Source organism: Orycteropus afer, unplaced genomic scaffold (assembly GCF_000298275.1).
Source record: "Orycteropus afer afer isolate SDZICR_OR568_19922 unplaced genomic scaffold, OryAfe1.0 scaffold00131, whole genome shotgun sequence".
NCBI lineage: Eukaryota > Metazoa > Chordata > Mammalia > Tubulidentata > Orycteropodidae > Orycteropus > Orycteropus afer.
In genome coordinates this window covers 6,554,402-6,566,690 of record NW_006921718.1, presented here as the reverse complement: position 1 = coordinate 6,566,690, position 12,289 = coordinate 6,554,402, and the positions used below count along the sequence as shown (strand labels likewise).

Here is a 12,289-nt window from a genome sequence, read left to right as displayed (position 1 = left end):
TACTGATCTTTACAACAACCCTGTGAGGAAGGGAGAGGCAAGACTTATCTTCGTTTTATAGATAGGAACTTCAGGCTCAGACAAATTGTCTAAATAATGGCCATAACTTAAACCCAGATTTTCTGACTCCAAACCTTTTGCTCTTTACATTACACTTCTTGGGGTTAAACAAGGTTGACAATGATTATGCAGGAATGAATGAAACAAAAAGCCACTAGTTTCTTACCAACCAATGGATGGTCCTAGATCTTAAACTTTTTTTGGAGAGAAAACTAATAGTAATCATTTTAAAGAGTAATGAAAAAGTCTAGCCTTATAAATTGAGTATTATTTCAGAGTAGGAAATAAAAATTTCTTTAGCTGGCTGCTGGAGCTGCAATGTGAACAATGCTCTATCCTTTAGTCTGCTGATAATAGCAGCCCCATTCTTAGCAACATTCCTGCTCGAGCCCCCTCTCCCCCCATCTCCCATGCTTCTGTAGAGTTTTCAATAGGTGAAGTGTAGAATGAAAGGATACTGTTTGCTCTTCTTTCCTATAGCATTAACTGACCCTGTGCGCTGGCCTCATTTTTTGAATGTATTTTATTTTCTCCCTCAAATTATCAACCCTGTATAAAGATAAATTGTGTAATTAAATTTCAGGTCTGCACTCATTGGAAGCTGGAATCCAACTGTGGCATCACAGAGGTGTCAGTGGAAACATAAGCAACAACAAACTTGAGCTCTGAGAAGACATACTTTAAGCTCAGAACTTAGACCAGCAGTTCCCAGTGCTAATTTTGCAACATCAGTTGTCCCAAATTATCTTAAAGGGTGTTACAACATTCTCAAAAGGTGACAACTTAATTTTTATTTGTAGACTTGCAACTCCAAAATGTTAGCAATCATTGTTTTGGAGTCTTGGTCAATCTGGTGGTGGTGGGTTTTTTTTGGGGGGGTGGGGGTATTAAAAAGCCCAGCCCTCCCTTTTCTATGCATCTAAGAAAATCTCCTCAATGCCTTTGTGAACAATTAAACAAATGTTTGAAGTCCTTATAATACTGGTAGCCTCTCATTGATTTCTTAAATGCAAACCTTACAGTAACTAGCCTTACAACTCTTGTATGCAGTACCTGGACTCTAGCTTGCCTTCCTTTTCTTTTTAAAAAATAATGAAACAGGAAAGGGAAGAGAAATTAAGTGCCACTATTGTACTAAGTGAAGGATAAGGGGGATAAAATGTTATTGTTTATGTTACAAAATGTTGTGAAAAGCATTATCTTGATTCCATTACGGGTTTTATTACTCACTGTCCCCTACTGTACCTACTCACTATGAACTACAGTACTGGAGTCATCAATTCCTTATCATATTTCCTTGGGTCTTTGCTTCCTCACAAATGACAACCTACAAAAAACAACAGTTGTGGACCCAAGTGTCAGTTCATAAAATGAAATCCATCCTTATTGAAGTTAGCTCTTTGATACTTAAGGATCTTCTTCCATATCATCTGGATTGGGAGCCATAATGAAGTGTTTTGGGTATACAAGGTTGTGCGTGTATGCATATATTTCCCAGCGGGCATCATCACTTTCATGTGTAATGTAACGTTCTCCAATGCGAGTTTCGAATTCTCGAAGGTCAAGCCAAGTCTGATAGTCCTAGGAAAAAATGAAGTGACTGTGAACCATAAAAGAAACAGAAAATACTGTCAATCTTTTCCTTTGCTTGTTGTTATGTGCCATCGAGTCGGCCCTGACTCACAGTGACCCCTCCTTGGGTTTCCGAGGCAGTATCGCTACAGAAGTAGGAATAAGTATTTGCTATACAATGAGATTCATTTGTAATATTTTAATTAGCAGTGTTTTTCAACTCATTTTTCTCTACTAAAGAATGCAGCTGGTTTATGAAAGTAAAAGTAAGTTACCTCAGGAAGATGAGGTGGCTAATAATAACCAGTAAATCATTTAGTTCTATTCTGTAAGAGGTCTAAACCTTTCTCCACAAAACAGGAAAGAAAGCACTTGGAACCTGTTATCAGAATAATTTAATAATTGGTTGGACTAATTATGATTGCATTTGTTTTGAAGTTAATCCTACCCCTTTAAAATAGTTCTAAAGCTTTTTCCCTTTATCCTGAAGTTTGGGGACATCTCTTACCATAACTATGCAATAATTTTTTGGGGAGAAATTAAGCCTAACATATTTTAAATGGTATTTTAGAGCTCTGCAATGAAACTATGAACTTCCTAGTGAACATTTAAGGACCTCCGCTGGCACAGCTGTTAAGTGCTCAGCTACTAACCAAAAGGCCAATGGTTCAAACCCACCAACTAACTGCTCCATAGGAGAAAAAATCCGCAATCTGCTTTTGTGAAGATTATATCCTTGGAAACTATATGGGGCATTTCTAAGTTCTACTGTATTTGACAGGGTTGCTATAAGTTACAACCGATTTAACAATGACTGCAATGGGTATACTTTTGGGTTTAAGTAGATATTTTAAAAGTAAAATGTATAACAATGACATGTCATGCTTATCTTAAGCACCAATGAATCACTGAAGAGTGTTTTCATTATCCTAAGAAATGTATAGAATCTGTTCATCTTGGAGTGGGTTTTTATAGTTAAGAAAAATCACACTGAACTCCTCAAATGAGAAATGGCTAAAGAGATATATACCTTTTTTTTTTTTTTACCTGTAGCCAGGGATGACTAAGAGATTTGTCAACACTGTAACGTTTTCTCATCTTCACTTGAAGTAGGTTGTTTATCAGGTCAATCGCTAAGGGAAAAGACAAAATCAGGTACATGACTTTGAGTATATGTTGTTGTTGTTATGTGCCGTCGAGTCAAACCCGACTCATATAGGACACTCCAAACTTATGGCTTTACCTGGAAGGCAGTTCAATACATAAAAATCTAAGAAATCAGATTTTTGCTTACTAAAGACCTAGTCTTTAAGTCAACAGGTAGCGTTCCATATATGCTTACTGAATTCACAGTCTACCTGTCAAGTTTTCTTTGTATCAAGGAGGCATATAGAACACAGATTAAAAGCATAGACCCCGGAGTCACATTGCCTGGGTTGAGTTCTGGTTGTGCCACTATCTGTGTGATAGTAGGTTAGTCACTAAACTATACCATACCTCAGTTTCCTCATCTACTATGAGTATTATGAGGTTGTGAGGATTGCCAGTACTGAGCCATAAGTGCTAAATAAGTGTTAACTATTATTATTTCAGGATGAATAAAACAGACCCTCTGATTGCAGGCTAATCCCCCACATACCCCCACACCATCTTATGCTCACACCCCTGACTTTGTCTAGAAAAGTAATCACAGTCATTGCCTTGCTTCTACAAATGTAGTCAGACTGCACTGATAACTGTCACCAAAAGTTCACACTCAACAGGTTTTAATAAATGGGTGCAGCATGTTTTGGTGTATGTGGTGAGACCTTGGCACACATCATGCAGTTATTTGGGGAAATGGATCAATTGCAAGACCAAGGCCAACATATAACTATATACTGACTATAGCTTTAGGTAACAATGCAACATTTGAGATACTGATAAACTTCTCTAAGGCCTAGACCCAGGGATGGGCTGTATAAAATATTTATACTCTATGAGTCCTATTTCTCTTCTATGTACTACCAAACTAGCAAAGATTTCCATAAGCACTTTAATGATTAATTTCTCTGTGTCCCAGATACTCTAAGTCCTTATCCATTGTCCCTTAACCTGTGCCTACCATGTGCATCAGAAGCAGTTGGCTTGTTTTTGTAAAAGGCACATTCCTGTGTCCCAGTGCTCATTCTGCATCTGTGAGATATGGTCATGAGTTCTTCCTTTTTCAAAAAACTCACCAAGTGATTCTTATATAAAAGGTCTGTGGGCTACACCGCCCCAGAAGCTCTGAGATGACCTTGGTAGCATCAAAGAGCTCAGCATATGGACTTCTTCAGTCAGTTCTCTTCATTACCAGCGAGCCTGCTTTTGTCTTGATGTGCTGTTACTCAAACTTTACTCAGTTAGACAGACTATTAATCAGTTTTGGAAACATTAAAAAGACTCACTTGTTCCATGGGGTGACTAAATCCAGGTGGGGATATTCCCCAATGGCACTTCCGTTAAATTCTGTGGGACTATTAAGTTTTAAGTGACATTCTTTTCTTACCAGTATCACTAAAGAAGGCCAACTGAATCTTTCCAGAAGGCTACAGAACCAGAGATTGCAAATACAAAAGTCTTTACCAGGCAGCAAAAACAAGTTATGAAGCTTCCTATTACAGGGGTACATGAGAGATGGAAACTAACTAGAGAGTGTCTGTTGAATATAAAAGCTCATTCTTAGGCATAAAGAACCTGAAGTACAGGGTTCTATCCAAGGGGCTAGCTGTAAAAATAAGAAAAATAATTACAAAAAAAGATCATATACTTAAAAAAAATAAAAATAAAAAAGCCTAACTATTGTTAAGATTTTATATAGTTTAGAGGAAGACTGAAAGGATGAGCCACAAATTAAGGGATCCTTGAAGGGTCTTAAGGATTTCAACAGAGAAGGGAGGATTGTAGACAGGAGAAAGGCTTAAGAAACATGAGAAAATAGTTCAGAAGAGAATAGTTTTGTGTAAAGGAGAGGTGGGAGATGGGGTGAGACATTAAGATTGGGTAGATTACAGTGACTGACAGCTGCAGTGTGGTTAAAGGGAAGCCAAAATGGGAGTAGAGTAAGACAAAAGTACTATTTCCTAAAGATGAATTTGGCAATGGAAACTAAGAAGGACCAGAAAAGACTCTAACATTTTAAAAAATATTTTAGTAGTTTAAAAATGAGGTGTTTGAGGCTTGTATTATTGCTATGCTGGCAACTAGGAAAGAGACATTGTAAGAGGAAGAATGCTCAAAATCAGTGATTAGTTGAATTTGGAAGATGAATGTGAAATACTAAAAATGTCAGAAGAGACAGACTGATTTGGGAGCACAAAGAGGATTTTCAGACGAAAGGCTATAGCCAAAACTTATTATTTTTTTACCTTCACCAGAAATTTCTCTCCATGGATTTGGTGGGTACATAAATGCTGCATTTTGGATTTGATCATTTATATCTTCATCTTCATTAAAAGGAAATGTGCCACTGAGGCTCACGTAGACAATAACTCCCACTGACCACATATCCAGAGAACGGTTGTAGCCTTTGCTTCTGAGAACTTCAGGTGCTAAGTATGCTGGAGTTCCTACCACAGATCTCCTAAAGGACTTTTCACCAATGATGCGGGCAAAACCAAAGTCACACAGCTTCACCTGGAAATCAGAGGATAGTATTAAATTTCTGTGTATATAAATTAAATTTTAAAGTCATCATTTCAACACATTTGCCAGCTATACTGATTTCTGAGTGACAAACAACTATAGCTAGGGAAACTATAAAATACCTCATTGCCAAAAAGCAGTACATTTATAACCCTGTGTGATCCATTACTAACACAGTATGAAAAGCTTTCTTACTGCTTATTTAAATAAATAAATAAATAAATTGAATTCTAGCTTCCAGAATGCCAAATACCAGACTTACAAGTGTTAACAATTTTTTTTTTTTTTCTTAAGTGAAAGGGAGGGTGCTGATCTTTTATCATTTGGCTCATAAGGAGACTGCTATTCTATCATCTATGAGCAGGAATTAGGTGTCTCATTTCCAAATCTCCAGCGGTCTCACAGGGCCAAGACACATAGAATCAATAAATATTTACTAGATGACATATGTTGTTGTTGTTGTTGTTATGTGCCGTCAAGTCGGCCCTGACTCATAGCGACCCCTCCTTGGGTTTCCGAGGCAATATCACTACGGAAGTAGGATTGCCCAACCTTCCTTCCGAGGAGTGGCTGGTGGGTTTGAACCGCCAGCCTTCTGGTTAGCAGTCAAGTGCTTTAGCCACTATGCTACCAGAGCATTTAAAAACTTACCCTTTATTTAGCTTAATACTAGAATGTCTTCCCAAGGACACTATAAATTGGCAAAAAGAAACTGAGGTGTATTAAGACAAAATCTGGACAACAGAAGAGTGGTGTTGGAGAATGCTGAAAAGGTAAGAGTAACTTTTCTACAACTATGGAACAAATCATTGCTAGGCACAGGTTTAGATTTGAAAAAAAGTTCTCTGTGAATGTGGCCAGTCACTGCTACATCTTCCTCTTGGGGAAAACGCTCTGACAGAGTGATGAGCTTGGCAGAGTTTCGAACACCTATCTTGCTGCTAATCTAGAAGTTTCAGATTTTGGTGATTAATGACTACATCCATGCTGAGCCAGCAAATGCCAAGTACTTTCCTGAGGAAATGCTCTGACTCACACAGAAAAAGCATTAAAAAATTGAGAGGGAAAGAAAATGGAGCAATTAGTGGCTGGAGAACAAAGAAGTGAAGGTACATTTAAACACTGCTTGCTATTTCTGAATAGCAGTGAAACACTGATATATTACTGGAAAACTTTATGAACAGCCCTGAAAACATTGTCCTATACAGTACTGGAAGATAAGCTCCTCAGGTCAGATGGCACTCTAAACAGGACTGGGAAAGAGCTGCTCATCAGAGTAGAGCTGACTTTCATAATATGGATAAAGTAGAGCTTTCAGGACCTCCATTTGCTGATGTAGCATGACTCAAAATGAGAAGAAACAGTGGCAAACATCAGTTAATAATCGGAACATGGAATGTATGAAGTATGAATCTAGAAAAACTGGAAGTTGTCAAAAATGAAATGGAATTCATAAAGATTGATATCCTTGGCATTAGTGAGCTGAAATGGACTGGTTTTGGCCATTTTGAATCAGACAACCATATGATCTACTATGCTGGGAATGACAAATTGAAGAAGAATGGTGTGGCATTCATCACCACAAAGAATGTTTCAAGATCTATCCGGAAGTACAATGCTGTCAGTGTTAGGATAATATCCATACTCCTACAAGGAAGGCCAGTTAATGCCACTATTATTCAAATTTATGTACCAACCCCCAAAGCCAAAGATGAGGAAACTGAAGATTTTTACCAACTTCTGCAGTCTGAGTTGACAGAACATGCAAATCAAGATGTGCCGATTTATCACTGGTGATTGGAATGCAAAAGTTGGAAACAAAGAAGAATGACCAGTAGTTGGAAAATATGGCCTTGATGATAGAAATAACGCTGGAGATCGCATGATAGAATTTTGCAAGACCAACAACTTATTTGTTGCAAATACCTTTTTCAACAACACAAACACATGGACTGCACCAGATGGCGTACACAGGAATGAGATTGACTGTATCTGTGGCAAGAGGTGATGGAAAAGCTAAATATCTTCAGCCAAAACAAAGCCAGGAGCTGATTGTGGAACAGACCATCAACCACTCATATGCAAGTTTAGGCTGAAGTTGAAGACAATTTAAACAAGTCCACAAGAGCCAAAATATGACCTTGGATATATCTCTCCTGAATTTAGAGACCATGTAAAGAACAGATTTGATGCACTGAACACCAGTGACCAAAAACCAAAGGAATTGTGGGTTGACATCAAGAATATCATCCATGAAGAAAGCAAAAGTTCATTAAAAAGACAGGAAAGGAAGAAAAGACCAAAATGGATGTTAGAATAGACTCTGAAACTTGCCTTTGAATGAAGGGTAGCTAAAGGAAATGGAAGAAATGACAAGATAAAAGAGCTGAACAGAAGATTTCTAAGAGCAGCTCGAGAAGACAAAGCCAATTACTGCAATGAAATGTGTAAAGCCATGGAGTTGGAAAGCCAAAAAGAAGAACACACTTGGCATCTCTCAAGCTGAAAGAACTGAAGAAAAAAATTTAAGCCTAGTGTTGGAATACTGAAAGATTCTATGGGCAATATATTGAATGATGCAGGGAACATCAAAAGAAGATGGAAGGAATACACAAAGTTATTGTACCAAAAAGAAGTGGTTGGTGTTCATCCATTTCAGGAGGTGGCATATGAACAAGAACCAATGGTACTGATGGAAGAAGTTGAAACTGCAGTGTATGAAGTGGCAAAAAACAAGGCATCAGGAATGGACAGAATACCTATTGAGATGTTTCAACAAATGGATGCCATGCTGGAGGCACTCACTGGGCTACGCCAAGAGATTTGGAAGACAGCTACTTGGCCAACTGACTGGAAGAGATCCATATCTGCACCCATTCTAAACAAAGGTGATCCCACAGAATGTGGAAATTACTGAACAGTATCATTTATATCGCCCGCAAGTAAAATCTTACTGAAGATAATTCAAAAACGGTTGCAGCAGTATACTGACAGGGAATGTCCAGAAATGCAAGCTGGATTCAGAAGAGGACATGAAATGAGGGACATCATTGCTGATGTCAGATGGATCTTGGCTCAAAGCAAAGAATACCAGAAAGATGTTTACTTGTGTCTTACGATGCAAAAGCATTTGATTGTGTGGATCATAACAAATTATGGATCACACTGAGAATGGGAATTCCAGAACACTTAATTGTACTCATGAGGAATCTGAGCACAGAACAGGAGGCTGTCATTCAAACAGAACAAGGGGATACTGCATGGTTTAAAATCAAGAAGGGAGTGGTTAGGGTTGTATCCTTTCCCCATACTTATTCAGTCTGTATGCTGAGCAAATCCAAGAAGCTGGACTATATGAAGAAGAATATGGCATCAGGATTGGAGAAAGACTCATTAACAACCTGAGATACGCTGATGACACAACTCTGCTTGCTGAAAGTGAGGATGACTTGAAGCACTTACTGATGAAGACTGAAGACTACAGTCTGCAGTATGGATTACACCTCAATATAAAGAAAACAAAAATCCTCACAACAGGACCAATAAGCAGCATCATGATAAATGGAGAAAAGACTGAAGTTGTCAAAGACTTCATATTACTTGATTCTGCAATTAACACCAATGGAAGCAGCAGTCAAGATATCAGATGACGTATAGCATTGGGTAAATCTGCTGCAAAAGACCTCTTTCAAGTGCTGAAGAGCACAGATATCCTTGAAAACTAAGGTGCATTTGACACCCAAAATCCAAACCCATGGCCACTGAGTCGGATCCAAGTCATAGTGACCCCTCCTTGGGTTTCCAAGGCAGGTTCACTGCGGAAGTAGATTGCCCAACCTTCCTTCTGAGAAGTGGCTGGTGGGTTTGAACTGCCAGCCTTCTGGTTAGCAGTCAAATACCTTAGGCACTACACCACCAGAGCATGGCATTTTCAATCGCCTCATATGCATGTGAGAGCTGGACAATGAAAAAGGAAGACCAAAGAAAAGTCAATGCTTTTGAGTTGTGCTGTTGGCGAAGAATGCAGAAAGTACCATGGACTGCTAAAAGAACTAACAAGTCTGTCCTGGAGGAAGTGTAGCCAGAATGCTCCTTGGATGTGAGAATGGCCAGACTTTGTCTCATCTACTTTGGTCACTTTGGAAGAAGGGACCATTCTCTGGAGAAGGATATCATGCTTGGTAAAGTAGAGGGTCAATGAAAAAGGGGAAGACCCTCAACAAGATGGATAGACACAATGGCTACAATGATCGGCTCAGGTATAGCAAGGATCGTGGGGCTGGCACCGTACTGGGCAGTGTTTTGTTCTGCTGTGCATAGGTTGCTATGAGTCAGAGATGACTTGACAGCTTCTAACAACAACATTATTTCTGGGACATGGATGCAGACATGTTTTTATGAATAATTGTTCTATGTCATTATGGAATTTATCTATTTTTCTTTTTGAGTCTTTTAAGAGTAGACCATGAAGAAATGAGACCTCTTTTTTTGGGTGGGGTAAATGCCAGATATAGCTAAATCTTGATAAAAATGACTTGGCAGTTTGGCAACTGAAGTGTGGCCATGGCTAGAACTTGATTAAAAAAGAATATCAAGTAAGTAACATTATTTTCTCTTTGTTCCTAAAGGGAACAATGTGGATCACTGAAGTGGAAGTCAGAAAGTTGGGAAGTTTAGTCTTAGCTATAGGATGTATGTCCTTTGCCTACACTACTCTGAAGATCAAATGAGGTAACATATGGAAGCGCTTATTTAAAACACTGCACCAACTGTTAAGTGGACCCTTTCTGACCTCACAACAGCTAGGGAATTACTATTAACCACAATGGCCATAGAAAAGGAAGAGTAAGATTACAACTTTAAAAGAGTTTGGAAGATAATTGGAGTTGTATTTACAGGAAGAGCCATTTGTTGTACTTATTCTAGCCATTTATCTAAATATACATGTTTCAGCAGTATAATGGTTTGTTCAACAATAGTTTGCAAGCAGATATTCTAATTGGATAATTCATCAATGACAATCATGAAAAAGTCACAGGTACTGTGGACACTTGTTTTAAACTTTGCATCAGAATTCATTTAGTAGGTTTTGAAACCAATTGAGTGGATTAGATGAATAGTTTTTAAAAATTAATAATAGAAGAAAAAGCACTAGTGTGCATCACACCTAGCCAGGACACACACACACAACACATATGTGTGTCAGTGCTGGTGGTGATGGTAAAAATATTTCTTACATAGGTTTTAGTGAAAATGTTTGAAATACAGAGCTCTAAAGAGGAAAAGAAGTTGGCTGTCTGCCTCAATCAAAATCTAGTATTTCCTATTTCAGGGCTACCATTCAGTTTGTTTTATTTATTGGGAATAAGTCCTGAGCACCCAGCACAAACCAAAGTTGCCTACTTCCTCCTCCCCCATCTTCATCCCTAAGTCATGGCGTAAGGTGAACTGCAAAGTGTATGTGCAAAAGTTATTCCTTAGGATCTGGTTCAGGCTAAAAAAAACCTTAATGAAAATAAACAATATAATTAATAAAATATGAATTCAAATTATTCAGGGTATTAATGCTCACTGGCAGTTAACACATTATAGTAGAAAGTATGGATAGGACTATGGGAACTTTTAGAAGCTAAGCACTTTTTAAGATGGTGTGAGTTTTAAACCTACTGTACTTACTACAAAGCTCTTCATTATTTGGACACTTTGTACATGTTGTCAGTTATTTAAGATGATTCTTCAAAAGGGAGTATCTCACCTGAGGAAATGGCTCTGCTGATGCGAGTAGCACATTTTCTGGCTTTAGATCACAATGTACAATATTCTTAAAATGCAGATTCCTCAAAGCAACAAGTATCTGTTATTGAAGAAAACATTTTTTTTTTTTCAGTGCCTGGACAAACCTCCAACCTTGAACAGTGTAATAATTTGAAAACTTCACTAGAGTTCATCAAGATTTAACTAAAAGTGTTAATTTATTCTTCAAGATTAGTAATTCCCACCATATTCCAAAATGTAAGAGCACTTCTATTTAATTATCTTACTTTTCATTCTGTAGTTACAAGAAAGAGTTAAAATATAATGTGGAACAAAACTCAAAATTATTTTTTAAAAAAAGCCCAGGGTCTGATACAGCCTGGTGAGACCCCTGAGACTATGGCCCTTAGTTACCTCCTTTATTAGTTACCCTCTTTAGGTCTAGAAGTGAACTCACTCCTGTGGACAGGCATATTGGGTGAACATTCACATCAGGTAGATATATTCCTTGGAATGACCAATCATGGGAGAACAGAAGGGTAGTTTGCACAGGGATTTAGTTCAGGGAGCGGGAGTGCATACGAGGGAAGGACACAGGGAAAAGGTAACTGTGGGGAGGAAGTGGGAAGAGAAGTATTACATTCTGGGGAATTGCAGTCAATGTCATGAAACAAAATGTGTATGAATTGCTGTGTGGAAAATCAATTTGCTCTGTAAACTTCCACCCAAATCACAATAAAAATTAAAAGAAAAAAAAGAAAAGGGAGGATGGATATGGAAGGATGGTGCTGGGAGCTGTGACTTTTCATTGTAAACTCCACAGAGCTATCATTTTTTTTTACTATAAAAATTATATGAAATATTGGTAATTTGATAAAATATTATTTTAAATAAAACAACATTTTTAAAAAGGAAAAAAAAAGTTAAGAGAAGGTTTACAACAGAAAGAAACATTCTTTGAAGGTTATCAGGGCTGGGAGGGGAAAGGAGGGTAAAGCACTAACTAGCAGGTCACTCACTCACTCACTGCCGTCAAGTCGATTCGACTCATAGCGACCCCTCCTTGGGTTTCTGAGGGTAGACATTTATTAACTTGGGTAAAAGGAAAGGCAAATAATACCAAGTGGTACAATTAGGGGGAGGGTAGCACAAAATGATCAATGAAGTGGAAGACACAGAGAAGAGCACAAGAATTAAAGGCAACAAAGGTGAATACTACAGTAACAGTAGCAACAAT

At 38.0% G+C, this 12,289-nt stretch overlaps 1 protein-coding gene across 1 annotated transcript in view; it reads right to left on the bottom strand.

The window, feature by feature from the left end:
- Positions 1–1,467: 1,467 nt before the first annotated feature.
- PRKD3 (protein kinase D3) overlaps positions 1,468–12,289 on the bottom strand; it is a 158,679-nt gene continuing 147,857 nt past the window's right edge. Inside the window, exons 15-18 of the mRNA XM_007945066.2 lie at positions 11,054–11,152; positions 5,022–5,289; positions 2,680–2,765; positions 1,468–1,641 (exon numbers count right to left, since the gene is read on the bottom strand). Coding sequence (XP_007943257.1) covers positions 1,468–1,641; positions 2,680–2,765; positions 5,022–5,289; positions 11,054–11,152 — 627 coding nt within the window. The remainder of the gene's footprint in view (positions 1,642–2,679; positions 2,766–5,021; positions 5,290–11,053; positions 11,153–12,289) is intronic.